At 52.7% G+C, this 21,012-nt stretch overlaps 1 protein-coding gene across 7 annotated transcripts; it reads right to left on the bottom strand.

The window, feature by feature from the left end:
* Window positions 1-34: 34 nt before the first annotated feature.
* On the bottom strand, window positions 35-9,585 carry LOC115637179 (stabilizer of axonemal microtubules 1-like). Of its 7 annotated transcripts, none has more exons than XM_030538171.1 (10): window positions 8,473-9,585; window positions 7,814-7,920; window positions 7,583-7,719; window positions 7,000-7,213; window positions 6,594-6,716; window positions 4,078-4,303; window positions 3,386-3,533; window positions 2,238-2,423; window positions 935-1,077; window positions 35-822 (listed from the first exon to the last, which is right to left on the bottom strand). In XM_030538171.1, exons 1-10 carry the CDS (start codon window positions 8,529-8,531, stop codon window positions 723-725), a joined length of 1,443 nt encoding a protein of 480 aa, XP_030394031.1. In that variant the 5' UTR covers window positions 8,532-9,585; the 3' UTR covers window positions 35-722. The 7 variants fall into 7 exon arrangements, with proteins under 7 accessions (XP_030394031.1, XP_030394033.1, XP_030394030.1 ...); XM_030538173.1 differs by having other exon boundaries at window positions 8,680-9,585; XM_030538170.1 differs by having other exon boundaries at window positions 7,814-9,585.
* Window positions 9,586-21,012: the final 11,427 nt, after the last annotated feature.

Raw genomic sequence — 21,012 nt, 5'->3', positions numbered from 1 at the left:
GCAGAAAACTACTGTTTGGGGGTATTCAGATAGAGAGAAAGTTGGGAACACTGCTTTTGCTGAGGAACGCACATCTGTCTAATTAGGGATACTAAGCATAAGCAATTTTTAGTATCTTTAAAATAAAATGCAAAATAATAGACTGCACTCTGAAAGCTAGTGTTAAAATACTAGATATTAATGGTGGGATTCCTTACAGAATGCTTAAGCAGGAAATACAATGAAATTAGGCACAATTGTATAATTTCAACAGCTATTACAGCAATACAAATGTGCATGGATGTGGTATTTGTTTAAGATTCAACACCCAAATTAATAGCAGCTGTTCTGAGGGTGTGTTTGCACTGTGATTGGAGGTGTGATTGTTTTACGTGCTAGCTTTAAATTTCGCTAACCTGGCTAAAAGGCAGTGAAAATATGCAGGCTGTACAAGCCTGCCGAGAACTCTTGGTATGTACTTGTGTAACTGTTCTGTGCTGCTGCATCTTTGTTTTTAGCCACGCTAACTAGATAAAGTTAGCATGAGTACTACTTTGCGAACTGCAATCACATCTCTGCAGTGTAGGTATACTTAAGTTTCCAAGATTTTAGATGATGCCATTTTAATGTTGCTAGGATGCACAAAAAACAAACAGTTTATCAAATTGTCTAGTTAGTAATTGCCCATTAGCATCCTGGGGACAGAGTTGATTTGGCTGAGGGACCTGGATCCACACTGCATATCAGGCTTTAACGGGCACAAGAGAATTAATTGTTTCTTGTCCCTTCTGCTGTTGTTGGATCAAGTACATTTGCAAACGACAGACTGGGAGTGGGATTGGCCTGAAAAAGAAAGTGTTGAGAACCCAGTTATGTGTGTGTCTGACTGGTGCAACTGCAGCAATCAGAATGCTGCCATGGCCTGCCTGGACTCGATCACCAAAAGAAACTGTACCTGTAAGACTCCCTGTGGATGGTGGAGAAATCCTGCTTTCCCTGTGCTCGGATGGATTTCTGCTCTGGTTTGCAGTTCTTCACCACCTCCGCTATCTGGGGCAGGAACGTGCTGTGTGTGGTAGTTTGGCTTTCAAACTTGGCCTAGAAATCCAAAAAGGTCACAGAGTTCAGTCTCTTTTTTAGGTATTTTATGCTGCAAGGTGTTGGGAGACGCTATCAGAGTACCCCCTGTCCCAGCCATGCGTACATTCAACATGAGTCAACTGCTAACTAGAGGAACCCACAGTCTGTCAGTTTCCTTTCCATTCTGAATGCGGACCAGAGGTAATTACATTTGAAAAAGAAAGAACTGGAGAAAGATAGGAAATTGCTTTTAGGGAATATTAAAATGTGTTAGCAAGGAAGTGGGGTTTTTCCCCGTGTTGTTGCCACAGACAGTTGTAGATGCTTTGTCACTGCCAATGTAAAAGAACAGATGAGATAAGGCACTTGTAAATATACAATAGGGCTGTGCAAGGGGTAAACATGTGGCCTGTTTGGACTCTGCTCTGTTCCTGGCTGTCCCTGAATGCTGTTTGCTAGGGGGTCTGGGACATAAGGTAGCATGTGTGTGCTGCCAGGGGAGCATTCCAAATACCCAGGTTTAACTTAGTGAACGTTAGTCTAAGAGCTGCTTTCCTCCACCTGTTGCTGCCTCAGATGTGCCCCTTGGGGGAGCAGCAGAGAACCTACAGCAGCAGTGGGGTGCCCAGCTCCAGCCTCCCCCCAACTCCACATTGCAGCAGGAGGGCTGGCTTCGTTCTGGCCATTGTTTCCTCACTGGATGTTTGTTCCAAGCTCCTGTTCCCCTCCCTCATCCCCTGCCCACCAGTTTCCTCTCCCTACACATCTTTGCCCTAGGTAACAACTCCCTCACCTGCCATCATGTTAGTGCCACACTTCTTTAAAAGGTGATATCTGCATCCATCACGCTACCTGTCTCTCCAACCCCCCTTTCCCCATGCGTCTGTTCAGATAAACTCTGCAGGGCAGGGACTGTGTATGCCGGAGGAGTCTGTGCAGCACCTGTCACAGTACAACCATGACTGATATAGGAGTTGGCTGCTGTTCTCTCAAGTGTATTATCATTCATGGGACAGTGGTCTCTGTCTTTATGGTACCCTGTGGAATTTATCTGGTGTACAAGGCCGGGCTGAGGCTGTTGGATGAACTCTGCTTTCACAGGACCATCTGTGTTGTGTGAGGGTGCCAGCCATGGGCAGCCCGTTAGTAGGAGCTGTCTCCTGCCCCCATTGTATTACCAGAGGTCTGATGTAGACTCCATCGTAGGGGTCACCTTGCCGGATTCGGGGCTGGACTCCCCACTCTCTGAAGAAGAACTTGTGGGCTGTGGAATCGTCAAACTTTGCATAGAGGGATCTCAGCACCGTGGGGGGCCACTCGATAGTCCTCGGAGGCCTGTCCAAGGGCAGAGGGGGGTAAGAGAGCTGGAAAGAGACACAGGAGGGTCAGAACAACCACCACAAGCTCTTTATAGCACTTTTCACCACTATACTGCAAACAGGCAGGGCCAGATTTTCAAATGAGTTTTGCACCTTGTAGCTCCCATCAAGAACACTGCAGAGTTCTCTTGTTTAAGAATTCTGTCAATTGGTACGTAGAGAACGTGGTGGCAGGAAATGCCACTTGCTGGTCCAGGTGTGGAGCTGGGAGTGGAATGGCTGAGTGCAAGATTTACACCAATGGTTTATTACTGGGTCACAATGACACCAGGGGAAGAGGGAGCCAACCCATTTCTGCCATGCAGGAGCAGGACAGGACCAAACCGTGGGCAGTGACACTGATACCCAGGGGCGGGGGTTCAGGCAGGGTTCCCTCCATCTCATCTTTTCTTTAGCTTCCTTTTTTCCCCCCATTGTCAGGATCACTGCAATAGGGGATTCTCTGTCCATGCTACACAAAGCAACCACTGCACCCCCACCATGAAAGCCAAGGGGTGCCCAGATACTGGCCCCACCTCACCCTGGTTTAGAGTTACTGACTTATTGAATGAATGCAGAATATGAATATCCTGAACTTCTGCCATGCCTTGTTCAACAATCTCCAAGCAATTCATCAATGGGAACTGCCTGGCCCACGCCCCTTTATCCCTTTACAAACACTGGCTAATTGAGGAGATTTTCAAAGCCTCCCAGCCTATGGGGCAGAGGAGTGTTACTGTCCCATTTTATGGACAGGAGGGGAAGAAACTTGCTCAAGGTCACAAAACAAGGCAGTGGCAGAGCTGGGAATTAACCTAGGCACCCTGACTCCTAGGCCTTGTGCTCTGCTCACTAGATTTCTTCCCACTGTGTGAGTGAGAATCTTCTTCATTCATTCACTGAAATTAACTTTGCTCAAAGAGTCCCCTGACCTCCATTTAACCCCCCTCTCCTTCCCTTCCCATTACCTTGGTCACCGTGTCTCCACTGAATTTTCCATCCCTCTCTTTCCTCAAGTCTGCCAGCTCCTCTTTCAGCTTGATGGGGCTGGCACAAGGGTATCTGCGGGTGTCCCAGCCATGGTAGCTTTCCCTCTGCACCGTCTGAAAATCTGTACTGGGTGGAAGAGGGACACGCTTCAGCGGTGAGGTGAATCAGGCGTTTTAGAGCTTTGCACCACCAGCCATCACTCCAGCATCTCCTGCGTTCTATTCATGGCCCTGCCGAGAACTCTCTATGCATCCTCAGGCAAGTCACTTCATTGCTCTATGCCTTAGTTTCCCCATCTGTAAAATGGGGTCAACACTGAGCTACTGCGTTTGGTAAGTGTGTGCGTTAATATCAGTGAATGTCTGCCTGCTGGGCACTGTTCACCTGAGGATCTCAAAGCCCTTGGCAATGTTGTTTATAGGAACAAAATCATGTTTCCTTCCTCTTCCTCTTCAGAAAAGTTGTTGCTGGGGTTGGATGCAGCCTTCTTCAGACTGTGAGGAGGGGAAGGTCCTTGTGCTAACTCTCTATTAAAGGCTCCGCTCACCTGCTCTGCTGCCCCAGGGATCCACAGCCCCCTTGCTGCAATGCTGAGAGAAAGCCCTCGTCCTGCCTGGACTTTCCCCGTTCCAAGCCCTGCCCATGGGGGTTCCTTGATGGCTGCACTCACCTGAACCCCTGGTTGATTGCCAGGTTGTCCAGAGGAGGCTGAGCAGGCTGAAGCCGTGCAGGTAACAAGCTGCATGCTGGGAAATCACTCTGGTACTTGGTCATGTATTCCACCTGTGCTCGTTTCCCTGCTGGCACTATTCCTTTATTATGTGACTGGGCTACCCGCTTCTCCAAGGGCACAGACTGGTAGGTGCTCTGGTGGGTTGTCATCATGTCATGATCACCTAGCAGAACAGAAAGCAATGTACTGTCCCATGCCAAGAGGGTAGGGGTTAGTCTTTGGAGAGGCTACCCCTGTCTATAGGAGCAGGGTTTCACTGGTTTGCCAGCCCTACTGAGAGGAGCTGCAGAAATCAAGAGCATCCCCTGTCTTAGGCCAGAGTAATAAATGATACATCTCACAGCGGGTCTCAACCTTTTTGGACAGTAAACTCAGGCTAGAGAATAGGGAAGCTTTTCCCAGTTCTGGTTTGGAAAGTAGCCCAGGGAGAACTCAGACCAGGCTTTCCATGTTGTCTCGGCACTCAGACAGCCCCTGGGCTGTCATCTGAGGGATGACATAGAAACGAGCCCACCCAACCGGTGTGCTTAGCTCTGCCATGCTCGCAAGTCTCTGAAACTTTGCGCTGCTTCATGCTTACAGCACAGCCCCATCCTGTACTTCCAGCATCGTACCATAACGCCTAGCCATGACCAGCCTCCTGGGGTGTGTCTACACTGCAAGGGGCAGGTTGCCTCAGAGCCTGGGTCTTCAGGGCTTATGCTACAGTGCAAAGAATAACATGGAGCTGTTCAGACTGGGGCTCAGACCCCCAGGAAGTGGGGTAAGCATCAGAGGTTGAGCTGCAAATTCCACACGGCTCTTTTTAGCACCCAATGAGAACCCCAGGCCGTAGACTTGCTGCCACTTGCAGTGTAGATGTACTCCTAGACCGGGGCTCTCAGCCTTTCCAGGCTACTGCACCCCTTTCCGGAGTCTGATTTGTCTTGCCTACCCCCAGCTTTCACCTCACTTAAAAACTACTTGCTTACGAAATCAGACACAAAAATACAGATGGGTCACAGCGCACTAGTACTGAACAGAGGCTGCCTTTCTTGTTTTTACCACTAATTATAAAATAAACCACTTGGAGTATAAACATTGTACTTGCGTTTCCAGAGCAGCATAAACAAATCATGGTCTGTATTGTACTGACTCCACTAGGGCTTGTTATGTGGCCTGTTGTAAAACTAAGCAAATAGCTACATGAGCTGGTGTACCCCTGCTTGAGAACCTTGGCCCTAGAGCAGTGGTTCTCAAGATATTTACCGCTGTGAGTTGCATCCAATACTACCTATGTGGCCCTGAGGATGTCACATGGGCTGCAGCTCTGTGCTGATTGGGCCACAGGCTGAGCACCACTGTGGGCTGCATCCAATACCACCTGTATGGCCCTGGGGATGTCACATGGGCTGCAGCTCTGTGCTGATTGGGCCACAGGCTGAGCACCACTGTGGGCTGCATCCAATACCACCTGTATGGCCCTGGGGATGTCACATGGGCTGCAGCTCTGTGCTGATTGGGCCACAGGCTGAGCACCACCGTGGGCTGCATCCAATACCACCTGTATGGCCCTGGGTACAGACTGAGCATCACTGCCTGAGACTGTATGACCTTGGGAGCTGCTAGTGCTAGAGGAAAAGGGCCCAGTCTGAGGCTGGCCCTTTAGGAGGAGCGTGGCTGAGCCTTGCTGTGACCGGGCAGCTGAAGGTGATGTGGAGGCGAGGCCAGCGACTGGTCCCAGCTGGCTGCACAGAGAGTGGAGCACTCTGTTGGGAGGAACCCGCGAGAGAGGAGATGGGACAGGCTTGGCAAAGGCAGCTGCGAGGACGGCCTGGAGAAAGGCGGTGGCTGGGGTGAAGCAGCCTGCAGCCCTTCAGGAAGAAGGTAGACATAAGTGCTAACCAGCGGTGGGCCCAGGAGGGGCTAGTGGGCCTGGGGAGGGCAATACTATGAATGGTGCAAGGCCAGGCAAACCCTGACCAGGAGGATGTTGTTATGCACTGATGGAGGGAATGGGCCTGTGCCCTGCAAAGGTGATTAGAGCAGCGGTTTGCAAACTGGGGGCCAGGACCCCTCATGGGGTTGTGAGGTTATTACATGGGGGGGGTCACAAGCTGTCAGTCTCCACCCCAAACCCTGCTTTGCATCCAGCATTTATAATGGTGGTATAAATTAAAAACACTTTTTTATATATATTTAAGGGGGGGTTGGTGTGTGAAAGGGGGCACCAGTACAAAAGTTTGAGAACTACTGGGTTAGAGGGCTGCAGAGGGAGGGTGAGCGGAATGAAGCAATGAAACCAGCAGAGCAGTGCTTGCGACACTGGAGCGTGTTGGAGGAGGATTGCTAAAACGCCAACAGTGAATGTAATCCCGGCCTGGGCGGCTGCGTGCTGCAGAGCCGATGTGGGGGCAGCCCTGCTTCTGGGCCCAGGTGCATGTGGGGCTGGAAGCTTTCATGCTCTCTGTTACCTTCAATGGTGAGCTGAACCTGGGCTCCTTTGACGAGCTCTGGTTTGGGGATGCGTTTCTCTGTGAACTCTCGCTGCATGGTGCTTTCTATCTCGGCTGCCTGGTCAGGGGACAGGAGAGCACCTGGGGTGGAGAGAACGGGGCTGGTGCTGCTCAGTGTTCCCAGCGTGTCAGGCATGTTCCCAGGCGCAGAGCCCAGCACAACCCAGACCCGCTTCAGGCACTCTGGACCCGGTGCCTGGCATTGTCAAGCCCCTCCTGGCTCCCGTAGCACCACTGAGCATTCAGGGCACTATCAGGATCCAGAACTCAGGGGTGGGGCATGTGAAATGGGGGCACCCCAAGTTAATGAAGCCCCTTTGGCCAATCTCAGCCTGGGGGGACTGGGGACGGGTCCCAGCTGTACCTGCCAGGGCTGGCGGCTCTCCATAGCAGGCTGGGCGTTCCGCTCGCCATCCTTTGTAGCTCTCCATGGTGGTGGTGTGGGGGAAACCAGAGCTGTTGGGCTGCCTGGGAGTTAGGGGCTGCCGGAGGGTGGTCATGACTGGCTCCCTGGGCGGGAAGTGGAGGCGATACAGACTCTGGCTTTGGAAGGGCTCCTGTGGGCACTGATACGCCTCCTGCAAAACATGACCATCCATGCCCTGGGCTAGAAAGGTCAACCTGTCTCCTCCCCGTGGGGCAGCTGGGCCCACGCTGCTCCCAGGGAGCGACCCATTGCACTAACCCTGGCCCAGTGGAGAGCAGGCAGTGCAGCCCCTGTTCCAGAGTGCCCAGCTGCAGAGGGCACCTTCCCACATGAGGGGCAATGGGTGTGTTGATTCACAGAGCCCCTCTGGCCTGCCGGCCTTGCCATGGCAGGTGTGTGGGTGGGGTAGAGCCCTGACCTTCTCAATGGGAGTAGGTGGGGAGAGAGGGGGTCTCCTTTCTCCCTTGGGAGAGGAGGATGGCGGGAGCCTAGCCTGGATTGGCTGCAGTGCTGGCATTACCCGGACATGCGGCTTGGTCCTCTGGCCCAGCTCCCAGGGGATGAACTCTGCCCGCTGCGTGGTGCTGAAGGCCATGGCTGGGGGGTTGGGGTGTGGAGGGGTGCGGAGCGGCCTCTTGCTGCTTCGAGGGTGCACGTCTGGAGGGGAGGAAGAGTAAGGAGGTGACTGGGACACACATGGGGCATGTGTAAAATGCTCCCTAGGGAGGCTGCTTTGGTTCCCCTTGCTTACTTGGTGGCTGGGTGTAAGTTGCCTTGTAATGAGACAGTTGGGGCCTCCTGCAGTCCTGAGGTGCTGGCCTGCTCCACTTCTTGCAGTTTTTGTGGTGCTTGTGTCGACTGAGCGTGACAGAGAAGCAGCTGAGAGAGAGGAACCGAAACCGGGCTCCCCTCCCCTCTGGGAACATTCTCCACATCCAGCCCGTGTGGGAGCCATCGGAGTCAAGGGAAGTGACTGCCAAGGCAGCAGGTCTGCTCGCTGGGAGCTGTGTGCTGGGCAGCCTGATGATGGCTGCTCTGCAGCTTTCAGGGCCCCTGAGAATTGTTCCCCAACACCTGGCATCTCAGAGCTCCCTGGGAGATGGATGCTATTGGTAGGATCCTGTGGTGGAGGTAGGAGCTGGAAGCTACCAAATACTGTGAAATAACCTCCCCGCCTGCTACTGTCCAACTCCCGCTAGCAGCACAGCTCAGGGCACGGCGGCAGGCCCCTGTCATGCTCTGTAAAGAGGTGGTTAAAACTCATAAGTCCCCAGGGACATGAGTAAACACTACAGAATAGATCCATGCGCACGCACGTGGCTGGTCTGTGGGGCAGGGACTTTCTCGTGCCTCTAGGTGCCACAGCAGTACGAGTGATGATCGCGCTTTGTAAAACTGCTCCATACTGACAGAGCCTGTATAAAGCAGGCGGCTGTCCTTCTCTGCTGCCCATGGCTTCCAGCCCACATGCACAGCTCAGGGCCAGCAGCTTTTGCTTAGGATCAGGTCTGGTGTGTGTGGAGGGGAGAAGGGTGAAACGAATCCATTCTTGCTCTAGAAGCCTTAAGCAAAAATAAATAAGGGCATCTGTCTGTGCCTGTTCGAGCGCTCACTTACCCACAGTCGCAGAGTTCACAGAGACAAGCAAACTGCAGGGACTCCATCTCCCAGGCTTCGTGGGTCAGGCAGGCGGAGGGAAACCCTCCGCCCCCCGCAAGATGCAATATCTGGTTCTAGAGACTACAGGGCCGGCAGTACGGACCCAGGCGCACTCTGAGCAGCTGCCTCTGGGCTCCAAGGAGTCTCCGTTTGGGCTGAGCTCAGAGGCTTAGTGTGTGTTGCAGGTTGCTATGGTTTCTGGTCTCCTGCCTTTCACCCAGGGGTGATTTGAATGTGAATGGAGCTCTAGCAACCCCACGAATGCCAGGTTACCAGGAGCTTAGAGGAGGGGAGGGCTGCACTGTGTTTCCCAGGCTAGGTTCGTAACTGATAGAGGATTAGGAGCAGCAGGGGCTGTCCACAGGGCCACTGACAACCCTGGGAAAGTACACAGGTCCTGGGTGCTGTGCACAGCCGGTGAGCTCTGGGGGAAAGGACTGTCTGCATCGCGAAAGGGTGGGAGGGGAAACCAGGCCCAAGGAGAAGTGACTTGCCCAGCAGAGCTGGGGTTAGACCCAGGGCTGCTGACTCTCAGTCTAGTACCTTCCATGCTGCCTCTCTAATGCTAGTTAGAACGTCCCACCAGCTTGGGGGACTCTGGATAGCCATTGGCCAGTACTGTACCACAAGACAGTCTGCACAGCGCCTGGTGTCTCTAGAGCCAGCTCTTTGGCATGGCTGCAGGCAGCTGCCTGATCCGGCCAACCGCTATTCTGGGGCCGGAGCTGCTGAGGAACCATTCAAGGCTGAAGTCGCTGCCAACAAGGAGCAGGCCAAGCCAGCACCAATTAGCTGAGAGGCCAATCAGCATGTTAATTGAGTGTCATCAGTCATTTAATTGTCTGAAGCACTGTTTCATTAACAAGTTGAATGGTCCTGGCAGATGTTAATGGAACAATGCAGAAGAATCTGCTTCTCACTGGATAATAAGGGGGTAACTGCGCAGTAATTGGAGACAATTAACTGGCCACTGCCTGTGTGTGTGAGAGAGTCATCTTACCAAGTCAGCTCTGCTTGGAGAGAAAGCTCCGGTACTCTGGTGAGGGGCATGGTATAAACCCGAACAGACTATTACTAATAAAGAGACATGTACCTTTTTAAACATAAAGAGCCCTTTTAAAATATAGCTATTAGCAGCATCACCAGCCCAAAGGGTTCACAAATCATGAGTCAGGGCCCAAAAACCCATGAGATTGGATTACAGATAACAAAGGTTATCCCATGAGCAATAGGAACTTAGCTGTCTGTCTTCCTTTTTTTAAAAAGTGAGATCCTTGGCTAATAACCTGACTCCCAGGCTTGGGACTTTTGCTAATAAATTTACGGTGTTGCCAACTCTCAGATTTTTATTGTGAGTCTTACAGTATTTGCTGTTCTTAACTGGACTGGATCCTAGAATAAACAGAACAGAAAACCATTCCCTTCCAGCCCATGAGACTTGGCCAAGTTGAACATAGGTCATCTCTCTCCCTTTCCCCACCCTTTTGAGCCCAGCAAAATGCATTAAAAAACCCTAAGTTGCCTTGGGAGCTGGTCTCTTATGAGTACTGTGAAGGTGAAGGAGCAGTTCAGTCCTGCTGACCCACCCAGGGCTGCCCACCCCTCTCCTGTAATGATGTTTGGTGAGCATGTGTCTCTATAATTTACTTGCTGTTGTGACTTGATCCTGCACAAAGTGTAATGGGGTCAGTCCCCCCCGCCACCCACTCCCTGCTGCAGAAAGTACCCATTTCCAGCTGCACAAAGACAGACACATCTCCTCTGCTTTAATTTCAGGCACTCTCTGGCTGAGGGAGAATGTCAGTCTCATCTTCCAGCTTCTGTCTGACTTGTTTGGCTTTTCTGAAACCAGTCCTGGCTGCCCAGTAGCCAGGCAGGATCCTACACGAACCAGGGGGGGTTGCTGTATAACAATTAACAGCCCCACAATAATACACCCCCCCACACACACATGCAGCCCAGCCCTCACAAGCCACTGTGGTGTGCATGGCCCGTCAGCAGCCCTACAGCCAACCAGTGTGTGATGTGAGAGGGATAGGACACATTTCAGGTGATGATTCAGGTATTAAATGATGCAGCCAGAAAAACCAGGGAAGCCCCTGAAATCTCTCGGGACTCCAGCTGGCTTTGTGATCTGTTAATTCAGGTCCTGAAGCTAAAGGCTGGGGCTGCTGCAGGGCCCAGTGACTATATCTCATGGCAGATCAGGGGCCCAGAGGGGCATGGCTCAGCCCACAGGCCAGGCTGAGCTGGGGAGGGAGGGAATTTGCACTGAGAAGTGGACAGTTGCTGCCTGTGGGGTTTCCAACATGTGCATAGGCCTGTCCCATCACCTTTCTCAGGCTGTTATGGTGGTGGTGTGTGTGTGTGTGTGTGGGGGGGGGTTGACCACAGGGAGAAGCAAGGCACAGGAGGCTCTATGCAACTCCTACCCCAGACAGGAGCTCAGGAGGGGGCATTATCCCATCGTGGGGGGAAGTGCTGACAGCAAGGGGCCAGGAGCTGTCCCCTGCCTGTTCTGAAAGCCTGTCGGGACAGGGATCCCCACTCAAACACTTCAGGTGCATCCTCCGAGCCCAGTGCACTGTGCTCGGGGGGTGCTGCAGGACAGGTGGCGCGTGCATTGCTCCTCTGTGCCAAGTGCTCTCCTGGCTGCTTTTGGGGGGTGAGGAACCCTGCTTTCCACTCCCCCAATTGGTTTCCTTGCCCCAGAGAAATAGTAACAAGAGCTGCTGCATGGAGACGCGCCTCTCCTCCCTGCCTGGGAGGGTGTGTGGGTGTGTTTGTGTGGGTGTGTGAGGGGAAGCTCCTGAGGCCTCTGCTCCTTCTGAGCCGGGATGGGGCTCCTTGCCAAGTAGCCCACGCCCCATTTATTGCACTGGGCAGTTTCCCTCACAGATGACCTTGGCTCCCCTTGCTGGAGGCAGGTCGCCCCAGGGTGCTCCCCGCTCATTAGCTAGCAGTGCAGAGCTATATAGTTTCAATAGTCGAAGTGCTGCGGGCAGCCATCAGAGGGCACTGTGACACCAGCTATCCGTGCCCTGGGCCTGCAAGGGGCTGGGAATGGGGGGTGACTGAGAGTCTGTCATTGCAGCCGTGGCCCCTCGGCATCACTGGCCTGGAGCATCTCACCAGCCCCAGAGCCGCAGCTTGCGGGTGGGGGTCACAGCTCCCCCATGCAGGGTGGCCAGGTCCCACGGCAGCACAGGCCTTTCCCCAAACACCTGGCATGATATTTAAAAGCACGACTTCCAGGGCCATAGTGTCCAGCGCTCAGCCGTCCTGGGAAGGACTGAGGGGGCTTTATAGGCTTTCACCTTCTGGGCATTATCTCCAATTTAGAGATGGGGAAACTGAGGCACAGAGTAGTGGTCTGCTTGGGCCTGAGCCTGAGAGGTCGGGTCATTTTCCACCCAACCCTGAGTTGCCCCTGGGATCAGTGCGGCTGTGTGCCCAGCTCCCTTCTGAGCGAGAGGCGCTGCCGTTCCGGGCCTAGGGCAGTGTGGTCGCTGCTCCAGGCTGACCCCATGGTCAGGAGGAGGAAAACTGCCCTGAGAGGGTCTAGTTGTTTTCTCGCCCAACTCAACACTTGTGGCTGGGTTTGGGTCAGGTCACAGGGTTCTAGCACAGAGAGGGGAAGCGACTTGTCACCCAGCAAATCAGTGCGAAGCCGGGGCTAGAACCTAGGAGTCCTGACTCAGGGCTTCCCACCAGCCCTCACAATGGTCAGGCACGGCTGGTCTAAGTATCCATACACCTGCTGTGCTGGGAGGGGCAGCGATGGGTTTCCAGCTCTCTAGCTTCTCCTTGTGACCCCTCTTCCTGCATGAGCACAAAGCTGTTGTCTGAGAGCTGCCAGACAGGAGTGGTGGAGGTTCACGGCCCACCCAGGAGACTTTCACTCCCCTAACACATTACCAGGTAGCTGACGTCACAGGTCATTTGCCTTCAGAGTGAAAAACTCCCTCCTGACAGTGTCATTAATCAAGTGGCACCAAACAGATCTGCTAATGTTTGTGTTTAATTAGTGCTAATGCAGCGAAGGGCCTGGGGATCATTTGAGAGAAGATTTCAATGCCCCTCTCCCCATCTTCTTCACTGGAGCTTGCAGTACTGGCCCTGCGGTACCTTAAACATGATGCCCTTCGGAAAGTGTCCAGATCTTACATGTCAGGCTGGAATCAGGGCCGGGCTGGGTCCCAAACCAGCCCCTCGATCCAATCACCTCTGGATTACAGGGACATTTTGTATCCAGAATTAAGGCAGTTGTGTTATCATCATGTACACTCGCTGTATTCTTTGTGAATCCTGCTCCGCACATTTCCACCTCAGGTGTATGCCCCCCCCGCATCCCCCAAAAGCCACAAAGCATTATGGGTTGGTCTGTGCAAATCAGAGCACCCTGCTGTTTCTTTATTTGCAGATGCAGAGTTCTGTTTTTATATTACCCACATACTTTGGATCTAGATTTTGCTGTCCAAAGCCCCTGGTCTGAGAGAGATGTGCTGAGCTACAGAGCAGAATGGAAGTCGGATCAGATTGTGCAGAAACAGATCACTAATGGGTCCCTGCTTCAAACAGCTGTGTTGCTGAGTGCATAGTGCCTGTGTGCTATAGTAGTTTTAGGCATGCATAGCCTGTGTGTGTCCCTGTTGTGTGCTTCATTGTGTCTGCACCCATTAAGGTGACCAGATAGAAAGTGTGAAATATTGGGATGGGTAGTGGTGGGGTAATAGGTACCTATATAAGAGACAGCCCCAAATATCAGGACTGTGCCTATAAAATTGGGACATCTGGTCACCCTAGCGTCCATTGTTCCCAGGGCCTGTGTATATCCATGCTTCACGGTGTTCATTCCTAGCTCCATCTAGCTGTAGGATGAACGACACCAGCTGTTGCAAAGTGGTTGCCTGGTAAATGTTTGGGGGATGACCACCTTGAATGGCAGTTGCCTGAGGATATCTGGGTGCAGGCCAGAGACATGGTCATGCTGGAATGTAAGTGGATGGACTCAGGTGGACTGCAGGGACACTGTGGAAAAACCTGGTTCTAATGAGCCTTAATGAGAGATGCTGTGCTAACAAATGACTGTCTTGGTAACATTTAGGATTCCCACTTGGACAGGACATGTGCATTTTGCTCAGCCAGCCAGGCAAGCAGATGTCCATCATTGCCACGCTCATATTTTGGGGGGAGCTGCCTGTGTCCGGAGGGTCGGGAGGCGGGTGAGCCGTCCTGGAGATGGGGATGGTAAGCTACTTCCTGATGGGGATGGTAAGCTATTTCCTTGGGAGGGGTTTGCAATGGAGAAGGAGGTCTGTGGTGGTGTGAGTGCATTGCATGGCAATGGGGTTCCTCCCATTGACTACAGTGGGCATTAGGTCAAATTCCTAGACCAGAACAAGGAGCTGGGGGCTGTATGGTGTTAGAGGGCTTTCCCTTCACCCCCTCCCCTGGTTCTTGTCATGCAGACAGAAAGCAGAAGGCCAGAAGTCTGAAGTGCAGGCAACGCCATGGTCATTGGGATTAGTTCTAAGCAGCCATGTCCAGAGCTTTCCATGCGGCAGAGTCTGGTTCCCAGTGTTCCCCTCCCAGCTCTGATGCTGCAGAGCCTTGTCTGTGTCCCTGTTCCCCATTCCCACTTCCTCCTCCTTAGCAGGCCCAAACACACCTGTGGTGCACGCCCCTAGTCACACCCCTTACAGCTTATGGTCAAGTCCTGTTTTGGAGGGTGTGAGTCTTGATTCCACTCCTTCTTTGTATCCCAAGGGAAGGGTAAGGAGTGAGGTTGTGTCTGGCCAAGGCCAGGCTTTTCTTTGGCTTTTAGTGTTTCTTACGCCTCCCGCCAATCTCCCCTTGTCCCTCCTGACTGATTGCTTGACCTTGGCTTGAGAAAGGAACCAGGCAGCCTGTCATTGTATGCTCATATTACCTTCCCACCATTCCCTGTAACACTTCATTTCTATCCCTTTTCTCTTCCCATTCTACTAGCAAACCCATCTGGCCAGGCAGAAGCCATACACGCAATGTCTTTGTCCACGTTCACACCTATTAGCATAAGAGAGAGAATTTTGGGTTTGACTTTTGGATACTTTTATCTCAGGTGGACAAACAAGCCTGGATGCTAACATACGGTAGTTCAGGTGCTGGCTCATCCCTGGCTCTCCCTAGCCCAGGCAAAAGGGCTTGCGCCTCCTACCTCCTTGTGCCCCAATGGCGTGTGGGTACGTGCAAACGTGCGCAGGCTAGACTAGTGGCAAGGTTTAGAGCCCTGGGTTCTAAACTGGAATCCAGAGCCGCAGAGCATTCCAGTGACCTTGGCTAAGCATCTAGCCCCTCATGTTCAACACCTCCATGGTTTCCCATCAGGCTGGGCTTGGCCCTTGATCCTGCGACGGTCCATGCAGTTTTCTGTGTCTGCGTCATGCCTGGGAGGCCTCTAAAAGGCCATTGAATCCCCATGGGGTGTCTTGTAAGAGGGTCCTTGGTTTGTGTACTGCTCGGCTGCCAGCCTCCACTCCAGAGCTGCCATGGGAGCCTCTGGGACAAAGCAAACAGCACCCAGGAATGGATCCCTTTATTAGTGCTTCTAGAAGTGCAGCAGCCCCAGTCTTGGCATCTCAAGGCGACTTTGATTAGCTTAAAAAAAATTAAAATCTTAATTTAATTTAAAGCACTGTCATTCACAGTCATGGCCAATGCTGAGCAGACTAATTATTATGCAAATTAGGCAGATAGAAAAATGATTAATAATTGCACAAATTAAAAATTATTGTAAACATCCTGTGACTAGTGATAAGTCCACATGGAGCATGTGCGCAGGAAGGAGTGTTGCTTAGCCAGCTCCTGAATCCCAATTTTCTCATTAGCGAACTTAATTAGCAAATGACGTGAAGGAGCCAAGCAGCAGTTGTGCGGTTCCGGGGTCAGGCCAGGCCAGTGCTTGGTTTCAGATGATGGGGGAAAGGTGCCAAGCTGGGCACTGCCACTGCCAGCATGAAGTGTGAATTTCAAAGCTGAGACCTCAGTTCAGTCAAACACCCTTAAAGTAACTTTGCTGCTCAAGGGCTCAGTCAGGGTCGATTGGCCCGTAAAGGTCCCTGCCTGCACTGCGTCCTGTCTCTTTGCAAAGTCCCTGAGACTCTGATGGGAATTCCCCTTCAACGACTCACACAGCCAGGTTGGTGCCTTTAGAATAGAAGGAATTGCCGGCTGCCCTGCCATATCCCACCCACAAGCCCAGTGCTCCCACATAACTCTGCGGTAACAAACCAACTGCCCAGGCCTGGCATGTACTGGGGATGAACAAGGCAAGCGTCCCGCCCATCCCCTTGATGATGCACCTCAACCCCGTGCCAAGGTGTCATAAACAGATAGCTAAGGGTTAATGTCTCTTTCATTTGGAAAGGAGTAACCTGAAACACCTGACCAGAGGACCAATCAGGAAACAAGACTTTTTCAAATCTGGGTGGAGGGAAGTTTTGGGTGTGAGTTCTTTGTTCTTTGTCTTGTGTCTGTCCCTCTTGGCTATAGGAAGGATTTTTCTGTCTCCTGCTTTCTAATCTTCTGTTTCCAAGTTGTAAGTACAAAAATAGTAAGGCAATAAGGTTTATATTGTTTTCTTTTGTATTTACATGTGTATAGTTGCTGGAATGTTTTGAATTGTATTCTTTTTGAATAAGGCTGTTTATTCATTTTTCTTTTAAGCAATTGACCCTGTATTTGTTACCTTAATACAGAGAGACCATTTTTATGTACTTTTTCTTTCTTTTTATATAAAGCTTTCTTTTTAAGACCTGTTGGAGTTTTTTTTTAGTGAGGACTCCAGGGAATTGAGTCTGCAGCTCACCAGGGAATTGGTGGGAGGAAGAAGTCAGGGGGAAAATCTCTTTGTGTTAGATTTACTAAGCCTGACTTTGCATACCCTCTGGGTGAGGGGGGAAGAGAGATTAGCTCTCGGTACTTCTGTTTTCCAGGACTGGAAACAGGGAGGGTGGAGTCCCTCTGTTTAGATTCACGGAGCTTGCTTCTGTATATCTTTTCAGGAACCCAGGGAGGGAACACCTGGAGGGGAGAACAGGGAAGGGAAATGGTTTATTCCCCTTTGTTGTGAGACTCAAGGAATCTGAGTCTGGGGGTCCCCCAGGGAAGGTTTTGGGGAGACCACAGTGCGCCAGGCACTGTATAGATTCCTGGCTGGTGGCAGTTTTACCAGGTCCAAGCTGGTAACTAAGCTTGGAGGTTTTCATGCTAACACCCATATTTTGGACGCTAAGGTGCAGATCTGGGAAAAATGTTATGACACAAGGGTACTGCTCAGAGAGGCAAGTTGGCCCTGGTCTTTCTGCCAGCATGGCCAGCCGTGGTCCCTGTTTGGGCCAGGGGGTTTTCTGTTGCCTACGTTCCTGCAGAAGAAGCTGAGAGTAGGGGAAGGCAGATGGATGGACAGAGAGACAGGCCAGGTGGTGCGCACAGAACTCTCTCCTGCGGACGTGCCTTTTGTAGGCTGCATTTGAGACAGGACCCTGGTCTGGGCAGTGAGAGGAACCATTGAAGGTGTCCCGCTGAGCAACAGCATGCTCTGCTATGGGCATGGAGGGTCCTCATTGATGCTGTCCTGCCGGCGAGGGACTGGGAGCAGAGGGAATGGGATGCAGAGATTTTTTGTTTGATGCCAGTGGTGATGGTGAGAAGATCTGGGAGACACTAGGTTCAGCCCAGGAGATAAATGCACCGGTGAATGTGTCCCAGGTTGCATGGGCCCCTCTTTGGCCACCTTGGCAGAGAAAGGCCCACGGGGCATGGATTGCTCTGATCTTCCCCCAACACACCTCAGTCCTGTCAGGACTAGGAGGGAGGCTGCAGGGAAGCTTGTCCCCGGTGCTAGGGACAGAGCTGGAGCCTGGGGCTCTCTGGCTCTTCCCTACCAGTGAGTGATAGGAAACCTCCCAGTGATGGGGCTGAAGGGGAAGATCCCGAGCCCCTTGGAGCATTGACAGGGCAAGGCAGTTTTAAGGTGGGTCAGGAGGCCCCATGGGGCACACTGATTGCATGGATCCCCCTCCAGCAATAGCCCCCGGGGCTGGCCCTGGGAGGAGAGCGCCAACTCACAGGTGAGAAGTAGGAGCGGGCTGGCTTGGCTCTGTCCGGGCAGCCGCTGTGCTCAGGGCTCTGCTTCCTTGGGCTGGCTTTCTCCAGGAGCAGGGAGCTGCTAACAAGATGACTGACTTGCAGAGCCAGGCCTGCCTGGGTTGCAAAGCAGCTGTGGAATGGCTAATTATCCTCTGTCATGGTAATCGATTCACCTTTATCTCGGTGTGCAGAGCAGATGGGAATAGCTATTGGACCACCCCTACCTGGACCACTGCTGCATCAGCCTGGGTGGATGCTTCTCATCTGGCAGAGCTGTGTGCATCAGCCCTCGCCCGCATGCCCGCACCAGCTCTTTCCTCCCCGTCCTGCTGAGAGGGAGATGGCAGGGGGAAGGGGAATGCTGCCGAGAGGGGCTAGCAGAGCAGATGCTGTATGTGAGTTGGAGGCAGCTCTGGCAGCACTAGGAACTGGGTGAGCCCAGGGGACCACTGGGGTCTTTGTGGGATACTGCCGAAACCCAGCCTCCGACAGTGTCGAAGGGAGGCGTGTAACTCACTTGCCCAGCGCTCATGCAATCAATAGCTGCCCCATGCTGCCAGGGCCTCCTTTCTCAACCAGCTGTTTAGCCTACCAAGCCCCCCACGCTAGGAGACAGACTGGTATTAGCACTGGCATTGCTGCAAGTGTTGTGCCCAAGGCTGGACTCGCCGAGGGGGCTGTGGGTCCGGATTGAGGGGCACTGACAGAGTGGAGGAACGGGGCCCAGATCTGTGCTACCAGGGCTTGTGTAGTCAGGACTGAAGGGCAGCAGCGAGGTGAGGGATGCTGGGGTGCCGTGACTTGACTAGCTCAAGGCGATGCATGTAGAATTGTGCAGGGGCCATGTGTCTGGATTAGCAACAGAGCTCAAGACTGAGAGTCCTGGCAGAGGCACCAGTGCCCAGGACTGGATTAATGGGGCTGCTGGGCTGGGCGGGGGTGCCCAGGCAGATCTGTGGGTGCCCAGGCTCTGAGCTAGCAAGCATCACCAGTCCCTTGCTTTCAGAAGGATGGAAAGTTAGCAGTGTTTTCTCTGCGCCTTTAACACATGCACTCAAGTGGCCGGGCTGGCTGAGCTGGCGCCCACGTGTTTGTTAGAGGCTGTGTACAATCCCTCGGTGTGGACATTCTCCAGCAGTGACAGACTCTGGCACCCGGGCTGTTTGTCTGCTGTCATGCAGATGAAAAGCCGCCTTTGGATCGCAGCAACCTGAGAGTGGTGTGAGGAGGGAGGGGTGGGGGTGGGATAGTGGCTTTATTCCATGTTATCCCTGCTTCCCCCCAGGGTTAGCCAGTCTCATTCTGCCCTTCTGCTGTTGACAGCTCCCGTGTCAAAGGGAGTTGCGGCATCCTGAAACACCTGCTCATTATTGCTGCTCTACAGAATATCCTTACAAGGGGGATTCGGAGCTGGCTGGCTCAGATACGAGCTACGCACTTTGGGGCTTTGCTCATTTTCCCCAAAGTTAGCGGGAGGCTCAAATTGATAGTGACACACAATGCGCACCAGGGCGACTGCAGCATCAGCGCGGGGAAGGAATGGGGCAATTATCCAGTTCTCTCTCTCCCATGCTGTCATTCAGAGAGAGTGCACGAGCCCCTAGGCAATGCACGTGGGTGGGCTGATGGGAGGTCCCTACCCCCAGCCAAAGGACAAGTGCAATCACTGTGAGGATGGGACATTGTAGAAGTTAACCCTTTTTCTAACAGCCTACCTGGGGAAGTAACCAAACGCAGGCCAGTCCACGCCTTCTCCTGACCATCACACACTGGGGACAGCACATTAGGATATCAAGGTCATGGGTCCAATCCAGTGCAAGTGGCCAGATCCTCGGCCAGTAGAAGTTTGGCATCACTTCCTGGAGATCATTGGGGGTAGTTAACGCCTGCCTTGGTACGAAGTTTAGGGCAAAGAGGCTGGTTTATGCAGCAGCTGTGGTACCTCTCTCTGGGATGAAGAAAAGCGCCATGCCCCATGGACTGCGCACCTAAGATCCCGGTCCCACCAGTTGTTCCATAGCCCTTTCCTGCTGAGCAACACTTTACTTTCACACAGGGTGAAAGGATAATGTAGTCCAGAGAGGCCAATTAACCCACCTGGTTGCATCTGGAGGGTTAGCCAAGCCTAATTAATGATGAAGCCCAGATGGGGAGGGGCTGGGGATGTTATAAATAGAGGCCGTTTGGCACAGAAAGAATCTCTGGGGGGAATTGTGCAATTACTCTCCTGATAGCAAGGAGTGAAGCAGTGCAGGAAGTCTCTGGTGGGGTGAGGAGAAGCTTGGTGAAAAGGCTTGGTAGGAAGGATTCTGGTGGACTGAACGTTGCCAACCTGTCTTAGGGTTTCTGGAGTGAAACCCTGTGTAGCAGGTGGGCCTGGGTTCCCTGTGCCCGCTGCTGGTAGGTGGCAAGGAGCACCTTAGAAGGGGACAATGGGGAGATCTGAGGAAATAGTGCATGGCCCATTGGTCCCAGAACCGAGGGTGTGAGCCTGGATGGAGGAAATGGACTCTCTTGCTGACCTTTGTCATGCTGGCAGGGGGGATAAAGCATGACCTCTCCAGAGGGATGAATTACAAGAAGAGGCAGATCACTACCGGGCTGCAGTGACTGTCGGCTGGGGTGCGAGAAAAGGAGAGCCTGCTATGCTGGGCCCAGCCATGAGGGGGTGCTCTAGGGGTGAGTATCCCCCTTGCTAGACCTCATAAGGGGGAATGTTTTAGGGCAGGTGACAAATGCAATCAGGGAAACCCCTTATGCTCTCCTGACATCAGAAAGCAAATGACTTCTTCTTGCACTCCGATAGTCAGTGTTGCTCCCTTGCTCCTCCTTTGAAAGCACTCTCGTGCCCTGTTAGTGGCTGGGGAGGTTTGCATCTGAATCACCCCCAGCCAGGAAAGCCACAGCATCTCTCTTCACTCTGCTCCAGTAAAGCAGCTCACAGCGTGGGCTGGCCAGTGTGAGACCAGACCCAAGCCCCAAACAGCTCTGGGCTTCTTTCAAGGGCAGAGTGAATGTGTTGTAGAACCATGCCAGGAGTGGATGAGAATTGGATCCCTGCGTTCGTGAAGGGAGTTCACCCCCTGCCCAGGCCCCAAATGTACATCTAACAGTCGTTGGCTCACTTGCTCTTAAGAATTAATGAGCTTGTTTGTCTGG

Source organism: Gopherus evgoodei, chromosome 19 (genome assembly GCF_007399415.2).
Source record: "Gopherus evgoodei ecotype Sinaloan lineage chromosome 19, rGopEvg1_v1.p, whole genome shotgun sequence".
Lineage (NCBI taxonomy): Eukaryota > Metazoa > Chordata > Testudines > Testudinidae > Gopherus > Gopherus evgoodei.
The sequence above is the reverse complement of the archived record's forward strand: the minus strand, read 5'-3'. Positions and strand labels throughout refer to the sequence as shown.